Source organism: Clytia hemisphaerica, unplaced genomic scaffold, assembly GCF_902728285.1.
Source record: "Clytia hemisphaerica strain Z4C2 unplaced genomic scaffold, Clytia hemisphaerica genome assembly, whole genome shotgun sequence".
NCBI classification, from domain to species: domain Eukaryota; kingdom Metazoa; phylum Cnidaria; class Hydrozoa; order Leptothecata; family Clytiidae; genus Clytia; species Clytia hemisphaerica.
The window spans coordinates 584,236-607,620 of record NW_027103994.1 but is presented as its reverse complement, the minus strand read 5'-3'; the positions used below and the strand labels follow the sequence as shown (position 1 = coordinate 607,620).

At 35.7% G+C, this 23,385-nt stretch overlaps 2 protein-coding genes across 4 annotated transcripts in view; both read right to left on the bottom strand.

Annotated features, from left to right (window-relative positions):
* Nucleotides 1-3,345: 3,345 nt before the first annotated feature.
* LOC136811307 (uncharacterized) lies at nt 3,346-5,742 on the bottom strand. Its single transcript, XM_067067923.1, has 2 exons — nt 5,503-5,742; nt 3,346-5,201 (listed from the first exon to the last, which is right to left on the bottom strand). The coding sequence occupies exons 1-2, from the start codon at nt 5,577-5,579 to the stop codon at nt 3,419-3,421; spliced, it is 1,860 nt and encodes a 619-aa protein (XP_066924024.1). The 5' UTR covers nt 5,580-5,742; the 3' UTR covers nt 3,346-3,418.
* Nucleotides 5,743-8,406: 2,664 nt separating this feature from the next.
* The window catches only part of LOC136811225 (nose resistant to fluoxetine protein 6-like), a 51,333-nt gene continuing 36,354 nt past the window's right edge, over nt 8,407-23,385 (bottom strand). Inside the window, exons 2-18 of one of the 3 annotated variants that reach the window (XM_067067836.1) lie at nt 20,035-20,482; nt 19,429-19,587; nt 19,006-19,139; nt 18,068-18,152; nt 17,702-17,789; nt 17,279-17,444; nt 16,731-16,821; nt 16,235-16,411; nt 15,579-15,675; nt 13,768-13,860; nt 13,119-13,311; nt 12,514-12,593; nt 11,998-12,159; nt 11,159-11,282; nt 10,634-10,829; nt 9,964-10,106; nt 8,407-9,264 (exon numbers count right to left, since the gene is read on the bottom strand). In XM_067067836.1, coding sequence (XP_066923937.1) covers nt 9,154-9,264; nt 9,964-10,106; nt 10,634-10,829; nt 11,159-11,282; nt 11,998-12,159; nt 12,514-12,593; nt 13,119-13,311; nt 13,768-13,860; nt 15,579-15,675; nt 16,235-16,411; nt 16,731-16,821; nt 17,279-17,444; nt 17,702-17,789; nt 18,068-18,152; nt 19,006-19,139; nt 19,429-19,587; nt 20,035-20,446 — 2,511 coding nt within the window. In that variant the 5' untranslated portion in view covers nt 20,447-20,482 and the 3' untranslated portion in view covers nt 8,407-9,153. Of the gene's footprint in view, nt 9,265-9,963; nt 10,107-10,633; nt 10,830-11,158; nt 11,283-11,997; nt 12,160-12,513; nt 12,594-13,118; nt 13,312-13,767; nt 13,861-15,578; nt 15,676-16,234; nt 16,412-16,730; nt 16,822-17,278; nt 17,445-17,701; nt 17,790-18,067; nt 18,153-19,005; nt 19,140-19,428; nt 19,588-20,034; nt 20,483-23,385 lie in introns of those variants that run through there. The other 2 variants (XM_067067838.1, XM_067067839.1) reach the window with 2 other exon arrangements.

Below are 23,385 nucleotides of genomic sequence, written 5' to 3'. Positions count from 1 at the left end.
CAGTAAAGTTGTAGTTGATGCCTCTCTGCTTAATACTCAGCAATTGACACAGGAAAAAGTCATCAGATCACACTGGTGTGAAAGTGAAAATCACACGGTGTGAAAGTATACACTTCACACTGCTATCCCACGCGTGGGAATCGGTTCGTTTTTACGCCGGTGGGAAACGCAAAATCACACCCCTCAAAATCACACGTATATAATTAAATTTCCGACGTGGTAAACGCAGGATCACACGCTTTAAACATTGTGTGCTGAATCGAACAATACACGTGTTAAATCGAAAATCCCACGTCGAATTTCGTACTTCAGGCCCTCTCTCCTCGCGTGTTAAATTGAAAATCCCACGTCGGATTTATCTTATCGAAAACCACACGCCGAAATTTTGTTTCACCACCAAGTTTTTGGAAAATGGCTTTGATTTGTATTTGATAAATTGTTAAATGTATTCGATCATTCGTGAGCATTGGCTCGATAGCTCCCATTCGTTCTGTCATGTACTTGCGCTACTTTGAGAATCCCGGCGCTTTTGTCACAACATTGGAGCTGCACTAGAGAGCCAATTTAATGACCTCAAACCCGTCTCACCGATCCACTGAGCCCTTGCGACGCAAGCCCATTGCGAACGAATGAAGCCGCCCTTGCGGGACGCCTCACCTTTAGCGTTGTGTTACACACTGATTGAATACACCCTTATAATGTTATGATTTGAATGCAATCTGAACAGTTTCGGCCCAATTTTCACTTTGGTTTTCTTTACGCATGCGTAGTACAAGGGTGGGAATTGTACCTTCCCACCGTGTTAATTTGACTTTCTCACCCGTGGGAACTAATGACTGCGATTTCTTGTTTCTATCTTGTCCTTCTACGTTTTTAGAGTTTTGTACACGTTTTTTTTTTTATAAGAACATCCTAAATATTTGAAGCCTTCGGATGTTCTTAGTTTTTTGGATTTGAAGCCTAAAAATGTTCTTAAAATGTTCTTATTTTCAGCATTTTTTGAGCATTTTGATGTAATTTCTTAAGAAAATGCATGTTTTTATGTCTCCAAAGCCTTAGAATGTTCTTAGAATGTTCTTAAATTTTTGGGCCTCGAAGCCTTATGTTCTTATATAGTTTGTTCTTATAAAAAAAAAAACGTGTAGTGTAAGTTTTATACTTCTTGGACTATAGTTGCCAGTGTTTGACAAAGTGCTAAATTGGATTTCACACGCCGAAAATTTATAGTGTACAACATACTGAACAATTTTAGATATCACACGTGTGATTTTGATAAAGCCTTTTCAGTGAAGTTTCTCTTCATGAAGAGAAGGATCAAGGGTAAGTGGAGCAATTCAGGAATAAAGATTGGCACCCTCCCCTACCTTTGAGTGAATAGCTATCGGAAGAGGGGCCTTCGGGTTGCCTCCGATTGTAGTCGAGGACTTAATAAGGTATCAGCATCACAAATCAGGTCCGAAGTCACAATCTTTCCAATGCTCTGTTTCGTCCATGTAACAGCTAACCTGAGATCAGATTGTGATTGTTTTCTGCACAAAGGGATGTGTGAAAACAAAAGAATCTGAAGAATATGCAATCTCGAAATCATAAGGACTGCGTACATCTAAAAGTACTAGGAATAACAACAAAGTTGCGTGATTGTGTTTGTAAATAGGACGCCATGTCAGTTTTTGACTTTCCAGCGCACAACAAGTTCTTGTTGTAGAATTTTCCAGGGAGGACTATTTTCCTCAGATGTTTAAGTTTCGAGCGCCTTCAGAGGTTTACCGTGCGCGTAAGAAAATTATGAACAGCTGTTATCAGGTTAGTTGAGGCAGCTGTCCGTCGGCCCTGTGAAACTATTTGAAAGATTGTCAAAAAGTCCTAGATTGCTGAGTTTTTCACATCCACGTTTCTTTTTATAAAGAATATCCAAAATTTTTAAAGCCTTCGAATGTTCTCAACTTTTTGAGTTTTAAGCCTAAAAATGTTCTTAACAACTTCTTATTTTCACTGTTTAAATGGATTTATTTTGAGCGTTCCGCAAAATAGCTTTAGATAGATTGTTCCGCAATATATGTGTATTTTGAGCGTTCCGCAAAATAGTCGTCAGCGTTCCGCTGAATAGCCTCTTACACGTGTTACTTATTCGGCTGTCTGAATTCAGTCTTCACAAGTCGTTAGTTGGCCCCCCCTCCCGCCCAGAGTACACTTTCTTTTACAATTGTAAATTTAACACGTATGAGTTTCTAATATGGGCCAAACATAGAGTTTAATTATTTGATTACGGATAACTTATGTCTAGGACGTAAATATTTATTATTAATTATTTGGTATTTTCACCTTGCTCATGTAACTAACTAGACGGCTGCTACTATTGAGAAAGATATATAAAGATATTGTGTTGAACGAAAAATAAATGAAGTTATTTTCGATTGAGTTTTCGAATTAACGAATTAGAAAATAATGAGCATTTTTTATCCACTTTCCTTAAAAATCGGGTGTTTCAGAGTCTGAGTCCTTAAAATGTTCTTAGCTTATTCTTAACCTTTAGACCATCGAAGCTTTATGTTCTTATAGTTTATTCTTATATAAAAAACATGTAGTATTTAGTCTCTATCCAAGTAAATCTTTCGAACCCGATGGACCCTCACTCAAAATATTAAGCGAGATGGATAGTGTAAAGTTGATAAGGAAAAGTGAAATTGGTTTTCAAAATGGAAAAACCTAAATCATACTCCCCATAAAAAATGGCAAGGTTTCAAAATATTGACATTATATTATACAGAACCCTGACAAAAGTTGAGATTACCTCAGTTTTGCACTCCAACGTTTCCAACAACCACAGCAGAGCAATCAGTTCATGATTTTTATAAAAAAAAGCCAAGTTTAAATTCTCAGATCAGACCACTTGACTAATAATGTTCTTTATGATTATGATAGACCAGAATGTCCACCATAAATATTATTAAGATTAAGTGAGAAAAAATATCAACCGACCAGTCATAAGAGAAAGTATATTTAAAACTGTTTTCTTAGAGCTATTTCTGTATGTCTCCAATAATTTTTAACTCTTGTATAAAGCAGTCTCATTGACCTGGTTTAGAACGGGAGAAAAATAAGGGAGCTAAATTAAATAGGTTGGAGCTTCAAATTCAAGAAGAACTGTTTAAAGTTCATCTAGTTGAAGTTCTTGAAATTTCGTTAGTTTCCCAGTAAAGGAGGAGTGTTTTCTTCACAAAAAGAAGTTCATCTCATCTTTCCTAAATGAGCAAATCATACCCAGTTTGTGAAAGCCGATTGCCAATGCTAGCTAGGATAGAAATTCGAGGATTCTCAGTATTTTTTGAAAGGTGTATTTGAATAAGTATTTCGTGTAATAAATTAATGTACAAAATATTTTTATCATAAAAAATAAATCGAATTGGTAAATAGTTTTTTAAAGTTGATGACGTGTATATTTTGCCATCCTTTCATCCTCATAATCAAGGTCGATGCATTTTCGTTTACCGGTTCTTTCGATTGGTTTATTTGCATCACGTGATCGATTGAAACTGATGACGTCATTAGAAGAACCTTTGATTTGTCGAGAATCGAAACCAAACATCGGAATGCTACCAGAGTTGTTAGAATCTGATGAATTTTGAACTTTTGTAAGATCTCTCTGATGATGTTCATATGGGTTCAATCTGTTTGCAGATTTATTCTTAGGACGTCTTCCACGACGAGTAGGATTTGATTGGGCGTACTTTTGAGCTTCATCGAAAACGAAATCTATCATTTCATCAACGTTTCCTCGTGCTTTCAATTCTTTAAGTTTTTGGTTGATCAAATCTTCTTGAGTAGGTTCTTTGTGTCCTAGCAGGGTTGAATTCATGAACTCTTGCGGAATGATAGACTTTCGTTGGTGGCGTTGTTGATTATTGAATTTGTGGATTTCTTGAGGATCCACCAAGAGTAACTCGATCAATGATGAACCATTGGGAGCACCAGTGTTATTTGGTGATGTTTGACTGTTTAGACTATCGACTGGCATCATACAGGGTGGTTGCAATGAGTTCAAATTTCCTGGATCACCAAAGGAACTGGAAATTGTACTCGTCCTTTGAGAATCCATAGTTTGGGGTGATTGAAGAAAGTTAAAACTTCCTTGGGAAGCAGAGTTACAATAATTCGATTGTTGAACATTGTTGTTGACATAACCAAAAGCAGCGTAATCAATCATGTTCTGGTCTCCATAATTGACATGAGGATTATGGAAAGCGTTGTTCACTGCAAAATGATCTAAAGGAACTGAAGGATTCGTCAATTCCAATGAAGGATTAGCTCCAAACGAATTGTCTTCTTCAGCTTCATATTGATCAAAATGCGATTGAATCATGTTGAAAATCTCCTGTTGGGTCAAAGAAGACTTTGCTTCAATTTGTGGCGAAGACAAGTCCATTGGATCATCTTGATTCATAGCCAATTGAGGTGGATTATCTACACATTGTGTGGGGTTAGTATCAAAACATCTTTGGTTGTTCAATGGAGCAGAATCAATGACGTATCTGGTGAAATCAACTTGGTCTTCACTGTGTCCATCCTCATTTTGATCAGTGGATGCTTTAGTTGCCAGGCTGGTCAAATCAACGTTCGATAGATATTGTTCTCCGAATGTAGGAGATTGAAGAATGGGTTGTTGGTTGAAACTGTTTGTCTCCAAGATACGTTGGCCTTGAAATGAAGCATCCAGGGCAATGTTTGAATATTGATAAACATCAGTTTGGGCCAAGAATCCTTGGACATTGCTATAGATGCCTTGGTTGACCAAAGGAGCTGGATATTGGGTTGTCCATTCTGGAAATTGTTGTTGATTTGAGACTTGATGAGCAAACGGTGATGAAAGAGAATATAACAAACTTGGAGATTTGTTTTCACCAGAAAAGTTGAAACCAACTTCGTTAAATCCAGAGTGGTATGTTTGATCATAATTGAATTCAGAATCAGCAGAAGATCCTTCTTGTTCCAAATTCACTGGTGTAGATTGATGAGATTCGGAAACTTCTTGATCTTTGAGATTCTTTTCAGGTTCTGTTGGAAATTCATCAGGGTTTGGATTTTCTTGTTGAAGCCAAGAGATGACTTTATCCATCAAGTTGTCAGAGAATTCTGGTTGATCAATATCAAGAGATCCAAATTGTTTTTCATCTCCGGTGAATTTTTGTTTAAAACTTGACGTTCTAAAATGGATAAAATAGTATTTTCATTAATTGTTCATATCTTAATCGGATTCTTATTAAGCTCCCGATTATCTTCATTTTTTTAATTAATCGACTGGAAAAATTATCATCTCATTGCATTTTTTGACCACTTCCTTACCTACTCCATCCTAACTTAATTTCTTTTCTATTAAAGTTTTAGAAATCATTACTCCTTCAAAAATATTTTGGCGTGTAAGTAGGATTTGAGCTCTCGAGAAATCATGATAAACATATACTACTAGCAAATACGAGTTAAAAATAAAATAAAGCAGCAGCTTACCCGTCAAGCTGACGAATATTCAATCTCAAATGATTTTTTCGATAATAACTTGGGCAGTACTTCATGTACTTCTTCATATTGATAAAATATCACAAAACGTGATACAAAAAATTATAATAAAATCGTATATTACTTATAAAAGATGTGTAATAGACGACTGATACAAAATATCTAATTTATATTCTCAATTAACTTAGAATTATTCACAAAACTTGCGAAAAAATTCTAAGCGAAACTTCTAATTTCAAAATCGAAATTCAAAGCACTTTAAAATTTCTAGAATATCTAATTTAATACACAATCAAAAAATATATTTGACGTCAGTTTTTAATTTTATATTTGACGTCAATATTTCGATAAAAACCCGTCAGCACCCGTCATTACCTTATCCTAATTTATGCTAATAAAGAAAGAATGATGTCGGCTAAAAAGGCGTTTCCTCAGCTAAAATATTCAAAGAAAAATTGTTTTAATTTCTCAAGTCGGGAGGGCTTGCCAATTGGGTCTGGGACACTTCAGTATTTCAAAGGCGTTGAGACGGGTCAATTAACCATCGGAAGGAATGTTTTCCCGTTGATGATCCGACATTACCAGCCAGGCTCAACTGTCGCTCTCGCTGAAAATGCACGCTTTTATAAAAATGGTGTTTTTTCATTATATCATGGATATTCTTAACTTTTTTGGGGAAAATCATCCTAAAATATTCTTAGGGTATTTTCTTAGGTTAGGGTTGAAATTCAACCAAAATTTAACAAGAAATACACACCTGGAAGTAAAAAAATGGCATTTTTGTGAACATTTTGAGCCTTACTGGAGGAAAACTGGCAATTTACAGTTAAAATTGCTCTGTATATGGCATTCTTAGATTGTGTTGCCTGATTTCATGATGGTAATATTCTTAGCATATTCATAATTTTTTGGCAAATTTTATCATGAATATTCTTATAAAATATATTCTTATAAAAAAAGCGTGTAGAAAATCGTGGTTCCATTATAAGACTTTTTTCTCCGAATTTCTTTGAACGATTAACCCAAATCCCGCGATTTAAATCTACCAGATGTTGAACGATTCCCAACCTTTGACTTCAGATGCCCAGGGATTATCTTCGGTTTTATGAGAACTAACTTTATCAACATAAGAACAAGAAAAGAATAAATCAGCACCTACCTCTGATATGCAAAAGATTTTGATTTGACCGCACAGCCGTGGTTGAAAGACATATAAGAGGTTGAAAATGAAATCTTGCAAAAGAAGCACGTCCTTAAAACATAATCAAATAAGCATGAAGTTCAAATGAACAGTCTATTCAACATGTTTTTCAAAATTAGATTTTTAAAGAATTGATATGAATTTCAAATGGACATTCGAAAAAGAGAAAGCGAATCTATCATATCCAGACAGAATGTTTAGCATTTCAGAATCGATGGGGTCTCTGTTGGAAGCTATCAAAATTTCATGGTTTTTGTTCAATTTCACGTTTTACTGGTTTTATGGTTTTCTGATTTTGTACGCTGAACTTCTTAAATCTTTCATTCCTAGAAAAATGGCGGGTCAGAGGCGTAACCACGAATTTTCGGCTTGAGGAAGAGGCGAGATCAGATAAAAACTCAATTTAAATTTTAATTTTTTCTGACAATTTAATGAAAAATTCAAAGAAATTTTCTTGTTACTTTTTGCTTTGAAAATGATGTCAAGGAAGAAAAACGGCACCTTCTTATCTGACAAATCATACGTCAAACAAAAGGAAGTTTGTCGATTTCTCAACTAAATGACCAGCCAAGGTTATTTTTTCTTCCAGTCAAATCTCCAACTGATATTTACAAAAACTGAAGAAAAATCAACTATTTCAAAAGTCAAATGGAAGTAGGGGGTATTCCAGGGATCTTTGATAACCAAATACCGGCTAATTTTCCAGATGAGATGGAGTTTCTATAAGATACTCTAATAATTGGTCATTTAAAGTAATGAAAATGACGCGCTCTTTAGAAAAAGTAACAAAACTGTTTTACTGGTTTTAACGACCAACCAAATCAAATAAGAGCCTGTTAAAACTCCATCTCGTTCCCTATTTTCCCCCGAATACACACTTTTTTATTATAAGAATAATACACTTTATAAGAATGTCCATGATGAAAGTGGCCAAAAAATTAAGAATATGCTAAGAATATCACCATCATTGAATTTTGCTACTCAAGCTAAGAATGCCATTTTAGACCATTTTAAATTATAAATTGTCAATTAGGATCCTAATCTAAGAATGCTATAAGAATATTTTAGGATGATTTTCCCAAAAAAGTTAAGAATATCCATGATGAAATGGATTTACACTATTCTTATAAAAGTTTAATTTTTTTTTAACAAAAATTTATTGGAATTCTCTAGTCCGGCCAAAAATTGGCAGTCTATTGTCTTACCCCTGTCAAAAATCGTATTAATTAGGGCAACCCTGTCGAAAAAAATACATATTAGTGAAAACCAGACTCGGAAAATACTAAAAGGAATTCTTTCCCTTTCTCTTAGTCGAGTTAAAAAGTTCTTACCCTGGCGAGTTTTTAAGATCTCAAATTCAAACCCGGTGAAAGTTTTTATTCAAAACTTAACCGAGTCACTGAGACAGGGGTGTCTATTTCTGCGAATATGTTAGGATAAGGAAGGTTATAATCGGTGGAATCCTCAAAAACTTTTCCCCGATAATGAAGTAAAAGGCTTGCTTCGATAGTGGTCTTTACGTGGTGTTCCCTTTGGTACCATGAACAGCAACTTGATCACAAAATGAGGTCTTGGATTTTTGAAAGTTGGCGAGTGATACAAAAATCATAAATATGTTATGGGTAAAAAATCCTAAAGTCCAACATGTGAAGAAAGCAATCCTCAAAAATGTCTTTCAATTTGTTCCAATTATCTCCATTATTTTCTATTTTCGACAGGGAATAAAATCCATTTTAAGAGACATAAAAGTTATAAAATACATTTAAATACTGATGTATGTACATAATTTGAAACAAAATAATAAAACAAACGCAAAACGTCCAAAAATATCATAGGGCGTTGGATAAGCGTTGCCAACTTGGACATTAAAGCTATTATAATCTTTGGGTCTATGTAATGGTTAACTTCACGCAAAATGTGAATTCAAAGTTTGTTCTGTATGTGTATGTAACTGGTTTTAAAATGGAAACACGAGTACATGAGAAGGTGTTTGTCGGAGCTTCCACGCAATAACGTACTCTACCTTTGTCCTGTACGGATGCTGTACGCCGGTGGGTTCTACGGCGTAATAAAATGTGAATGGTATGACTTGTGTGAAAATTGACGAATTCCAGGTTTGTATGTGTTTGTACGTAAGTATCCTTTACGTAGTGTAGCGTGTTTTCCATCATAGTCGACACTTCGTTAGTGTAATGTAAATGCGTTAGTAGTACTGTAACTAAAAAACGTCGTTCAAGCTACGTCTGGTGTAAGTTAATTGTGTATGGTGTGTGTGTATAATATGGGCAATACGTCGGATGTAGTGTATATGGGTAAGTTGAATAATAACCGAGTCTGTGGAATGGTCAGCCTTTTTGGGTGTTTCGCACGAGTCCTTCACACTTTACTCTTTATATGACAGTACTTTCTATCACTTATTGAAAACACGAACTGTTAATTTCTCAATGTTTAAAAAGTAATTTTTCCAAGTTCATAACAGGGTATTCGACAGACATTGCCAAAATGAACGCCATGACAAACGAAAAGAACAAGTTTGAAACGTATGCGAAAGCCTGAAATATCAAGGAAAATTATTTCCAAAAACAGTTTTCTTTTTGAACTACATTGGAATATATTCCCCTCCCCTTATTGTTCTGATTTTTGGCAAGCAATCTTTTTCGATCGTCTTTTATATACATCCTAATGTATTTCGAAGGTCTTTTTTTCGGTCAGCAGACACGGTTGGAAGATATGATTAAAAACCTTTTTTTGATCAGCCCAAGTAAATTACTGTTTAAAATTACTGATGTAACAGAATAACAAAAATATGCTTAAGTGTAACCATACTCTAACAATTCTAAAGCCATTATCTATAGCAGGTTAGCTAGATTGATCGGCTAGCACAAAATGTCTTTTAAAGGTGGATTTTAGAAGAACAACCTTGTGTCACAAACCCTAACATCGCTGGCAAATTTGACCAAAATTTCGTCCCCGATGGGTAAAATACCTTACAATTCCAGCCTAATTGGGAAATTGACTTTGAGTAAATCCCCATTCAAGATTCAATTTTAAAAATTCTACTTCAAAACCATTCCCATTGGATTTTTCAAGCCGGTAACAGTATAATTTTTATCCTCATTGGGACTTTAATAGAAAATTTTATCTCAGCTGTGGGAAAAAGTTTCTCCGGAGCTGTGAGACAGGGGTGTCAAAGACGTTGAAATTTTGATGCTTTATGAAAAAAATATGAGAAAAGAGCTTCTTGTACTTACGAAAATATTATTTTGAAAGTGGAATGAATTTTCTTGGACCAGGAAAAAGTAGAAGATGACCAAAGGATGTAAAAGATATGCTCCAAACGTCAAACGACTCAATGGAATCCAACATTTCCAAGATAGGAAAGTGTTGATGAAACCTGAAAAGCAATATTGTATTTGATTTGGTACAAGATCAACACATAAGGAGCCCCCTTAGCAGTCTGTGCCACTAACTCAATCGGGACGATTCTTCTGAAATGGGAAGAACCTTCCCGAACGGGAAATTAACTTAACACCCAAACGGGTAATGAATGGGTAAGAGTTAAAAAACAAACTTCCAGATCAGGAAGAAGCGGGAAAAAGTTGAAAATAATTTTTTCAATTCATGCATTCACGTATTTCTTTTTCGATTTTCATGCATTCATGCAACGGAAAATGCCCATTCACGCACTCACACAAACCGCTGAGGACCCCTATAAGAGCACGGTTATTTAAGAAAGGTTACGCCAATCGATATCGTACTAACACGAAGATTGGGTCTGGACTCGTCTCGTCTAGATATCTATAACTTTTTTTCCCGGTTGGTGAATTTCAGATAGAAAAACAGGACGACGAAACAATTTCAAATGACACAGATAGTTGACTGCTGTAACCTGGAAGATTGAGGAATATGAAAAATGCTGACCTGCAAACCCATTGTGACAAGCGTACAAAACCCAGGCGACAGTCAAAGCCCATGTGAATTCACTCATAGAACCGTATATCACATTTTCAGCTTTACTAAAATGTTCACCAGCGATTTGATAAGCTCTAAAATATGGTGCATATACAACACAAAATCCAAGACCGAATGTGAGCACCCAAAGAATAGGGATCAAGATCTGTAAACATAAAAAAATACGTTTGAGGTAGCTAACCTTTCCTCCTGTATTCAAGGAAGAGGGTCAAAAAATAAATTTGGGTACAAAATCTTCGGGTACAAAATCTTCGGGTACAGAAACAGTGGAAGATTTCATCAGCAATAGTTCAGACAGTTATAGAACTTTTTTATTATATTGGGTTGGCAAAAGATGCAACATGATTTATTGACGTTTTTAAAAGTAATTGAACTTACTTTACATTTGGCCCACCCGGTTTTATCTAAATATTCAAAGTGCTTTTTTGAAATTTCTTTTTCACCAAAAATTAGCTGAGATATAACAGTTCTCACCTTTTTAAATTTTGACGACAATTCTATTTTCCTTGAGAAAACGTAACCAAGTAACATCCCCATGATATACGGCGAAAAACGGACGTAAGGCTTGACGTATAAGTTATCTTGACGTCCGTCGTTGCTGAAAGGTAAAGTGGTGGAGGGAGTCTCAGTCTCTCAGCTCCCATTAACTTACCGCATTGATCAGATTACCAAATCTAAGATCCCTGGGGATTGAACCCACAATATTTGGATTGCAAGGCGAATGCTCTAGCCACTGAGCTACCCGGCCACTCAATATAATGCAGCAAAAGAATATGTTATAACTGTTGCTGATTGCTGTAGCAATTTTTTTATTTCAAAATAAGGCCCGCAATAATTTCGATCAGAAAGTGAGAAGTAAAGACTTCAATTTCCAAAATAATAGCCAAGGCGCGTATCCCGACAAAGTGTACTTTCCCGCTTGAAAGACAACAAAGAAGAAATGAATCAGCCTTGGTAGTCCAAGACGAATATCAACTCTAAATTCATCGATTCAAATCATTTTGAAATAAAGAACGACCAATTCTGCAAACTTAGTCTATCTTCTCTCGTAGAACAAATAGCTCAAAATTATACAAACAATATTGGGACGGGTGAAAAGTCTCAACTTGAGGAATATACAGATGGAAAAGTTGCAAGACCGTATTCATAATATTCATGACGTAATGTTTTCTACAGAAATACCCCGGTTTTAGTCAGTAGTGGCAAAGACAGAAGTTGTATAAAATTTGCCACTACTGGCAAAAACTGGAGTCTTCCCGTAGAAAACATTACGTCGTGAATATCATAAATTCGGGATGGAAAACCTTACTTACTTGAACGGATGATCGTCGAATGTCATTGTAATTACAAGTCCCGGAAAATTATGCACAATCAGCAAAATCATCCGAATCAGAATGGTTGCTAGGCAACAAATAAACGTGATGGCGAACGCTCCAGTGTGCACGAGACGAGAGTCCTTGAATCGTTGTTGCAATCTACAGAGAAGGTGGAAATCAAAGTAAGATACGTGAAAGCAAAGTTAGATGCCTTTCTGAAGATGTACACTATTTCAATTGTTCAACAGCTTAAATGTCGTTTATCAATCAATAAAAGAGACGTAATATTATAAAGTCTGTCTCGATAAAATCTGCAGCAGTGGAAACAAAAAGGGCTGTAACTTTTTGATAGAATTTGAATCAAATAGCGGTTTTGTGCTTGTTGAGATATTAAAGAGTGGAATATGACTATATAGAAAAATTGAAAACTTTTGAAAATGAAGATGAAAAGATGATGAAGAAGAAAAAAGAATTATCAGAAAGAAGTAGACTTTAGTCTAGGGTATGACTTACTTGTAGAAAGCAATGAGAATGAATGGAGCAATGACGCTGAATTGCATGTCATTTGCCAAGTACCACGACCAACCAACACACTGTAAAAAATAGATTCAATTAGAGATGGACAGAGCGCATCGCTATGCAGAATCGTTTAAATCGTAATAGACGAATTTCCTTAAGAACAAAGAGCATTGAATCTAAATTCTGAAGGGCTAGAGTGGCATCTGCAACCTTTCCTTCAAGATTTGCGCCACACTTATAATGACAGATTGAATATTTCGTCTTCTTCGTTTTCACTCAGCACATTTTTCAAATTCTGATCATATTTCAGTTACAATCCGGTTGGCGAAAAGAGGGCCGTCTAAACCAGAACAAAGCTCCTTTTTAATTGTGATTTAAAGTCGACAAATGCAATGACTTCTTTTAAGCAAAGATTTTAACTTTCTGCCCGCATTTTACGCCTACTACAATTAGAATAGGCAATGCAGCAAGTAGGCCGTCTAAACTAGAGCTCAATGACGCATTTCCTAATGTCACATGGGCTTTATAGACATTTAAGTTAGATGATGCTGTTTTGACTTTATCTTCCAGCTAGGACACGTTTAAAAATTTATCCATACCGTTTTATCTTTGACAGTTTCTCCCATTTCTTCTGGATAAAAATTATTAATATACAGCATGTTTGTCCACCAATATTTTGCACAATTACCCCCATCTCCAGTTATTCGTGTTTGTTTTGCTAATGGCCCAGTGAACATGTAAGGGTACACGTTTGTCCAAATTAATATGACGAACATATAGGGTGGTGTGATTCTAAAAAGAAGAATAATTGTATGTTGAGTTTTATAAACGCATAGAAAAGAGACAGGACTATTCTTGTAAAGTTTTTGAAAAAATGCTATGTTCATTGGTGAATGTACAATCATTCAATTTGATGGTTTTCCAAGTCAAAATATGTGTCCTAGGATTAAATATCCAGTGGCAGATCAATAAAGAAATTCCTTAAACAAAGGGGTGTTAACATCCCTGCCCAAGCTCACGTGAATGAATAGACTAGAGTCTACTTCTGACAGAACTTTGCTTTCTGATGATTTTGACGGCGCTGTGTTCAGTGAAGTAGACTAAAGGATATCGTCATATTGGATTTTTTAAAGTCAAAAAATGGAGTCTGCCAAATTACACCGGGCCACTTATCAGCGCCATTTAGTCTATCAAAAAGCTATAAGTGGCCCCCGGGCTAATGGATGAATGGAAGAGCTCATTTTATACCTGATAAACCGGTGCAAATAGTAAAGGGGTAGATTGAATCGTCCTTTAGTTTTATCCATTTGTCGTAACGCTAAGTATGACATTAAAACACCACTAAAAGTAAAACGAAAAAAAATAATATGATTACACGTTTTTTTATAAGAACAAACTATATAAGAACATAAGGCTTCAATCACCAAAATTTTAAGAAATGTTCTTAACAGAAGAACATTTCAAGGCTTTGCGAACTCTAAAATTATTTAGGAAAATGGACTAAAATACTCCCAAAATAGTGAAATTAAGAATATATTAAGAACATTTATAGGTTTAAAATTCAAAAAGTTAAGAACATCCGAAGGCTTCAAAAAATTTGGATGTTCTTATAAAAATACGTGTATTAGAAACTGAGGTTAAACTTAGCCTGTAACAGCCAGAACGCCAACGGATTTTTTTATTTTGCGAACCGCATGTTATCTTTTCAGAAAAGAAGAGTTTAGTACAGGCTATGATTTGTCGTAATTCTTTTTTTAAGTAGGATCTGTAAAATCATCTTTTGGAAAGTGTCGAGGAACAGGTTAAACAATTATCATAACAACATTTTCTTATAAGAACATAAGGCTTGAGAACGAGTTAAGAACATTTTAAGGCTTTGCAGACACCCAATTTCTTAGGAAAATGGACAAAAATGTCAAAATTTTAGATGTTCGTGTACGCGAATACGCCTTCAAAATTTGACGCGCCCTATGATTTCGACGCGCCTTCAAAATTTGACGCGCCCTATGATTTCGACGCGCCTTCAAAATTTGACGCGCCCTAGAATTTCGACGCGCCTTGAAAATTTGACGCGCCCTAAGATTTCGACACGCACTAGGGTTTTGATGTGCCTTAAGCTTTCGACGGTTTTGACGGACGAAATAATGGGACCGGTCTAATCATACACGATTGGTCTATAAAAGAATGTCGGCGTTAGAAAAGATTGAAAAAGTAACAAAAGAAAAGTGTTTTGTTGCTAAAGGGTCGGCGGAAGGCATCTTTTTCGTTTTTTTTTTGAAACTGCATGTGCTCCTACCCCTTAAAGCATGTACTCCTACCCCTTAAACATACCTATTTTTGGGCTTTAACGAGGTGTATCAATTTAGCAGTGATGAATCTAACCAGGCAGATTGTCCGTAATTCATCAAACTCGAAAAATCTTTGAAAGACCGTTAAAAATTGTTTCGTTAATTTTGTTTCAAAGATGGGGTGGGCCACTTGAAACAAAGTTTATCAATAAACTGCAACTTGTTTATGATTCTATTTGATGAAAAATGATTCACGTGGCCCCGAAGCTTTACCATTCTAAGCGTTTTTTATGTACCCTGAATATCAGAGGTCAAGTTTTCAAAGAGAAAATATCGAATTTATTCGCGCTGTGATACTCACGGTATCTTTTATGCGTAACAAGACTCACCCAACGTTTGAATATGGAGGATAAATCAATAAAGTCGAAGTAATTGTTCTCATTACTGTCAGTTACTTAGGTAGTGTCAAATTATCAGGGCGGGTCGATTTTTTAGGGCGCGTCGATATTTTAGGGCGCGTCAAATTTTTAAGGCGCGTCAAATTTTTAGGGCGCGTCAAATTTTTAGGGCGCGTCAAATTATCAGGGCGCGTCGATATTTTAAGGCGCGTCAAATTTTTAGGGCGCGTCAAATTACCAGGGCGCGTAGGCGCGTGGGCGCGTAACATTTTAGGGCGCGTGGGCGCGTAAGGCGCGTAAGGCGCGAAGGCGCGTTAAAAATATGAGGGCGCGTGGGCGCGTAAGGCGCGTCATTTAGCAGACTCTAACTAACCTCAATAAAAAGAAGGTATCAACAGAGACGAAAGCATTATTCACGACTTGAGCTGGAAATGCCCTCATATGGTTAAAGAGTGCTACACAAGAGTTATCTGAAAATAAAATAGGTAAATGCCAAACTTTTAGCGGTGATAGAATGAAAATGTTGGGTTAACTTTACTACTAAACTAACGCCGGGTTTAGCATGAAATCGTGGAAAAATAATAAGCGTATAAATAATAATTTCATACTCGGTCATACTCAAATCCCGTTTTCTATGATACCTTTCTGACCCTTTTTACACACAGACCCTAAATTACCGCCGGCTCCTTTTTACACCGGTCATTAATCCGCCAGTAAGGGTCGTAAGTAAAGTAAAAACCTCCAAAAATCGACGATTTGGTTGATTTACCGACTGTTGCATTAAGCGCCCTAGCTCGACTCGTAAGTTGTTGCTCTTTATTTAAGAGTGATGTTTTTAGTGAAGTTTTAAATGTGGAGGAAATTTCATGTTAAAAATGTAAAAATATGGCTCTTAATCCACTAAAACGGCTGATAATGTACTTAAAAATTAACAGACTAGCTTTATATACTACTATTCTATATTCTGATATAATAGAGATGCGAATTGCTGAATAAGAGACGCTTCAATATTTCTCTGGTCAAACTTACCGAAATTGTTGATGATTGTAGTGAAAAAGAAGAAATGGCCAAGGATGACCCATGAGATACTAATTGCTCTGATTCCATTGATGGCTTGGATTGCTCCTTTCGGTACTTCAGTGGAGAAGACAGCTTTGGCGTTTCGTGGCAACGAGAAACAAAGTAATACTTGGATAATCAATGGTTCTGAAATCGGAAAGAGAGAATAGCGAATTAGAATTTCTAACGGACTGAATGGTAAGGACGCTTCATTTTTAACTCTTTACAGGTGTCAAATGAAGATTAAAAAGGCTGGTTAAAATTTGTTGACGTGGCATAGATTTTCTCAAATGGCTCTGAAGTCGAAAAAAATAAGGCTTAAAGAATGTTTTTTTTAGGATGAATCTGAATTATTATGATCCAAGATACAGTTCATCACATGAACCTCACATGAAATAGTGACTCACTGTAACAAAATATGTCGGGAAAAGTAGTTGAATATAGATTCTTAAGTGAATTTCTTTACTTTTAATTGGTTTTGGTTCCGGTGTTGGTGGTCGATCTTCTTCTGGTCTTGTTGCCACCTCTGGTGATATCACCACTGTACCTTTTTCTTTCTGTTGAAGAATGAAAATACTTGTTAACATGTCTGATGTACAACGTATTTTCAACGTTCATCGAACGTTATTTTCGACGTGTAAAACTGTGGTGGTGAGACATTCCAGGGAGATACTGCTAATTTTAGGACTCAAAATTTGATTTATTTCTCATTATATGACGAATACAAATATCAGAGAACTCACACACCTTTTTGAGTAAGCTATTCCCTGTTAGTAGGGGCCAACCCTAAGGATCCGTGACATCTTTTTGGTAGAGACCCGTGTTTTAGACCTAGCAAAGCTTTTATGGATATCCAGGCTGTAAACTATTTTTAATGTTCCTGGTTTAGCGCCTCTCAAATCAGAAGGTAGTCCGCTTGCTTGTGCTTGTTTGCGATCTGATCTGATCTACGTGACGTGGAGAAATTCTGTGACAAAAAAAGGGTAATTCTAAAGAAAACTAAGAGCAGCTTACAGCGTCATCAGAAGCATGTTCGTTTGCCCATACTTCAGCAGCATTTTCTACACCACTCTTTCTTTTTGAAGCAGCACACCTATTACTGAATGATGTAATTTGCTCATCCAGAACATCAGTTAGAGTTCCAAGTAGTATGAAAAGGAGCAGAACACCGCACAGACATCTAAAAGTAAAATTTTCAAAGATATGTAAGAGGGTGGCAAAATCTTTTTTGGATTCTTTGCAGAATAAAGCTGCACTGCAACACTTTTGAAGCCTTGAGTCCTTTTAAAAATTCCCTATATCTCTACCCCTTTTTGTCTGAATACTCCAGCTCTAGAGGCTCACCATTGCTAAAATATTTTCCCATTCAATCTTCTTGATATTTAAAGATATTTATTAAAAAAAGATCAACTGTCAGTGTCGTTTGTCAAATCTTACATGGTTGCAATAAATCCGTTTGAGTATTCGATATTTTCATCGGCGCAATTGACATGACCAACACCCAAATATTCTACCATATCTCTCTCTAAAAATGAATGAAGGCAGGGTCTGAATAAAGCAGGATCTATCATTTTTCTTAAGCTGAATACAAACAGTCTGTGCCACTAACTCGATCGGGAAGATTCTTCCTAAATTGGACTGACAAAGCTACACTTGTTTTATATTCTTTCGTTATATGATTACTCAGAAAATTGTAATGTGAAAATGTGTTTTCAAGGAGAGATTTCTCGTTGTTTTTCAAGAATTCTCAATAAGAATTGGGTTCCGAAACATTTTTTGAAATAAAGCTAGCAAAATTCTTACGTCTATTGAAGATAGATTGATAGATGGATCCAACATCATGTTCAGTACATTGTTTCGGCATGCATGTCCCATAAACGCCTGGATACTGAAAAAAAACATAGGAAATGTTTTGAAAATTATCTTTACAAAACTATGTATCGGTTTAATATTTAAGAGGAAGGCCTTTACCGTGAAAAGCACAGCTCAAAATCATATATTTACGCTGTGCCGACGAATCGAGATTCTATTCATCGCGCAATCAGCGAAGACAAAAGTCACCATGACGACCATCCAAGATCTTGGATGAGCGTCATAGTCGATATTTTTATTCTCGTCGTTGAAAACACAACTTACAAAAAGTCATCAATGCTTTGTAAAAAGAGTAAGTGATAGAGAATCATAACATAAAGTCTGTCTATTATTTCGATTAAATTAAAGTGACATTTCCATAATTAAAAGTTTAGTAATTACTGTTATACATTTGGGGATCATGTAAAAGATTTCTTTCGAAATAAACTCATTTCAACTACACTTGGAGGTTTCTGGGGAATTCGTAAATAGTAAACTGCATACTGATACAGTCTGCTAGACATTAATATGGTAATATTTGCTCTTCATCTTTGATTTTTTCTACAGTGATTAGATTGACACATGCGCGATAAAATTTCTATTATTTGTCTTCAGAGGTAACTATTTTCTTTGAAAACTTAACCTCTGATACTCAGGGTAGAAGGCCTTGGATTTGATCTCCTTCGTGCCATCCATACAATCAAGTTTCCATAACTAGAACATCTTTAACTTAAGAATGTCTCCTTAACTAAATGAAAGTTGTATAATGTAATCCGTCAGTTGGTTAACCTAATTGTAAACCTGATTCTAACTTGAATACATTTTATTCTACGCATGTTAGGGCTTGTAAAACCAAAAGAGAGTCCAGTAACTAACGGCCTGATACGAACCTTTCTCATAACCACCATGTCAACAGCGCAATATTTAGCATGTGGTATCGATTGGCATTGTTCGAAAGCTCCCAGCCAATGAGGCTGCGTGTTTATTAAGATACGTGGTGACACCTTGCCCCATGAATCAATCACTAAATCGAAAAGAAAATTATAGATCTTCAACAAATATAGGATTCTAATCTCATTTCGGGATAAAATTGCATCAAAGAAATTATAAAAGGAGGGTCCATTAGTGTCCATTTTATAAACAGCAGTTGGAAACCACCATCGCTCAGCAAAAGTAACACTGTAGCAAACAGAACTTCATGGTAAAATATAAATACTGGATAAATATTCGAATCATTAAACGACTCGACTGAAAAATCTTCCTTCTGAAATAAGAGAAAATTAAACTAACATTTTGAAAAAAATAAGACCTACTTGGTCCGGCTGGTGATTCCAAAGCAGTTTGCATATTTTGCAGACCAAACAATAAAGATGTGTCGTTGCCGGTCAATATTTTACCAAAATATTCAACAAATTTTGCGCCACATTCAACAGAAACACCGTCGGGTATACCAGCAAGATATGCAATGTCATCTAAAAGTAAAGTAGTAAGTAAATCTGCGACCGTCGGAGGCGACCTAAAGGCTCCCTCTTTCGATCGCTATCTACCCGAAAGTAGGAGAAGGCGCCACTTTTCCTCCCTGAATTGCTCTATTTATCCTTGAACCCTCTCCTAAATTGCTTAGTGTCAAGCAAAGAAGCAAGTACCATGTATTAAGTACGTAAAGGTTTTTGGTGAATAAAACAAAATATATTATCTAAGACAACCGAATTTCAATCAAAAAACGCAAAAATAGCCTTTTGAATGACTCTACATATTTTACAAAGGTCGTAGGTGGAAAGTTACCCTTTTGAGGTCTTTCTTCGTGGTGCAAGTTTTGACCTGCAATATGGTAGCTAAACTGACAGGGAAATATCCTTGAAAGAAAGTGGCTATACCATCGAAAGCAAAAGGGAGGGAAAAAACAAATGACCCGCAACCTTTATTATTTAGCTGAGTTGCAGATAACCAATCGAATGCGTTCAAGGATTTCAAGGCGTCAATATTCTTGAGTACCAATTCTAAAAACGTGTTTTCGTCCAAAATACTAGCAACGGTCTGCATATCTGTCATTAATTTCTCCGTATTGATAAATGTGTGAAGGTTTTTAGTTCTAGCGACTGTTTTGATGTACTTTGCCTTATATTTTGGTGTATCAATTCCAGATGTTGTGTTCAAAAAAAGGTTTTTGAGATTAATTTGGTGAAAGATTGCCGTGAATTCGGGTAATGATTTTGATTCTCTCAGGATTTTAATGGATTCTCCAATTGCAGGATGGTTGGTTTCAGTTGAATGGATGGACAGCATTGAGATTGCCATGAGCAATATTAATTGTTGAAAGTAGCGTGCCATTTTTCTGATCAAATCTTTTCAAAAATTTAGAAAAACCTGGAAAATAAATTGATGACAAAAATTTGATAAATTGCGGTAGTACCATCCCTAGTGGATTCCTAACATCACTGTTCCTGATACATGGTTAGAAGACCAAAACACATTACACGTATTTTATATAAGAGCGCAATCTATATAAGAACATAAGGCTCGATGGCCAAAATATTAAGAACAATTTATGAACATTTTAAGGCTTTGAGGGCTCTAAAACACCTTTTTTTCTTAGTAATATGGACAAATTTACTTGGAAAGTGCTGAAAATAAGAACATGTTAAGAACATTCTTAGGCTTAAAACTCAAAAAGTACAAAACATCCGAAGGGTTCGAAGCTCTTATACCCTTATACAAAAACATTTAGTCTTTGAGATTAAGAAATTTAAAGATCGCAAAAACAATTTCTTTGGGTTTTCCAGAGTTTTGATATTTATGAGCCCTAACTGATATTTTCTATATAGTCCAGTCTCTTAAATTATAATACAGACTTTAACTATATTAGTATGTAAGCTTTGACTTTCACAATGGATAACTTTTGGACAACCACACCTTATTATTTTGGTATTGAATCATTAAAACGAATTGCTTGGAATCTACGTAGGGGATCCACTATTTAATTGATGTTGCATTTATCTAATTGAGGCTCAATCGAGGTTCCAAAATCACTACTTTTAATTTGTTGCTAATGAGGAAGTCATTATTACGTTATTTCACCACTCTTTGTGTTATTTCACCACTCTTTGTGTTATGAAAAATACATTTCTTTCGGACGAATAGACCTTTTCATAAATTATGTTACGAACATCACTTGCCTCGTTATGAAATTATTGCCATGGTGATTAAATCCCAGCAGATTTTATTAAAACTACTTCCGATTCATAAAAAAATAATCTAATGTCTCAAGGGACACAATCATCATGGTAATTGTTTGAATACGAGGCAAGTGATGTTCGTGACGTAATTTATGAAAAGGTCTATTATGCAGAACAATTAAAAATAACGAAAGAGACCAAGCGATTAAAAGGGGGAATTGCCGAATTTGTGTTAGATTGTTCCCAGACAGTTGCTATAAGCCTGGTTTCTAAATGCCGTCATCAAAATAAATTTTTATTAGCAAATTATAAGTCTAAAGATTGACCTTCACGCATATAAAACGTCTGTAGAGAATTTGTATTTGTATATTTTATGACCCTAGGGATTCATTTCAATTAAACATTTTTTTCTTACGATCAATTTTTCAACATAAAAATCATAGCATTTGTCATTTTTCATTTGATAGCTGACGATTCGTAAAAGATGAAACTTGAAGTTCTATAATTCAAATTTCAAATTTTGTTTTTTCTTGTACACTGTACGAAGCTCTGGTCCTGATCATCGAGCACTCTTTGATGGAATCATCTATCACTTATTGATATAAGCCAAACAAAGAATGCTACCCAGCTGGTGCACAGCGTTGTTTTATGTTCACCTAACGTTATTTGGACGTAATTTGGACGTTCCATGTGTCAGTTTGGTGCTTAAAAGAGGTTTAGGTTTGAATGAACCAATAATCTTCCAAATAGCAATAACGCATACACATTCAAATACCATCTCAATGAAATGTCGTAGAAGGTTACCATGTAAATGAATCTTCAAGGGTCCTTAAGGGAAACCTGGGCTAATGTCGCAGTGGGCAGGTAAGACAGTATTTAAGAGAGCTGAATACCTATGAGGGTGCAAAAATAAGAAAACTTTCTTTTATAAGAACAGCTTTATGAGAACAATGAAGCTCAAAATTGCAAAAACTTAAGACCAAAGCCTGAGAATACTTTCTTCCGTATGGAGAAAAGTGTTAATTATGAACTTGTTTATCATTTATGTTGAAGACAAAACTCCAAAACCTAGCTCATCTTATGATAGTGTGTGAAATAGCCTCAAAGATAGTCGGAGAATAAGTGTACAATACAGACAACGAAAATTCATGTACACACCCCCTTCTCACGGACCCACTGGGAACCCTTTCCACTGGAAAAATTGGCCAAAATATCATCACCAGTGGAAAATTATACTCTAGTTTTTGTCCCCGCTGAAATTGATCATTTGCTGATCGCAAATCCTCACTGCAAAATATTGTGCTATTTCTTTTTATCCCACTAAATTTTCAGGCTAGAAAACAATGGAATTAAAATCCCCAGCCATAAAAAAGATGGGAAGATCAATCCCCATCGAGTTTTGGTCCGTTATTTTTATCCCCACTGGCTGATAAAATACCAACGGGTCTGTGAGAAGGCGGTGTATGAACAAGTTCTACAAAAATGTCTATCCATGCACTCCCCAGTCCATTTGCCAAAACTGGGCTCTCCTTTCAAATATTCATTTCGTACGGCTAACCGCGTGAAAATTAAAAACTAGTCCGGATTTGCAGAAGTCAATTCTATCTAATTCTTGCCTCTAAAATCAAAAAAAATTTCAAACATGAGCTGCATTTTAGTATCCTTTAATAACTTACAACATAAGTTTACGTGGAAAAATATTCTGTCAGGTTTGAAAAATCCAGCCACCGACCGTTTAGAGCGATAAATCCAAAATTGACCATCTTCACGGGTAGCATCATGAAAAACATTCCAAACTTATTCAAATTTACACATGAGCTGCATTTCAGTATCCTAAAATGACTTACAACATAAGTTTACTTGAAAAAAGTTTCTGTCAAGCTGGAAATATAAAACTCCAACATCCAAATGCTCCCACTTGCTCCCTGACCTGACCTGACTCTGACTCCATCCATCTTGAAAACATTAAAAATACTTTTCTATAAAGAGAATGAAATTTGACTTTACTACCAATTCAATCCAATATAAGAGTAGGTCAAACATTGTGCGGGTAGGCGAGGCACAAATTCTAAATCAGCCGCTGGTTTAGCCTGG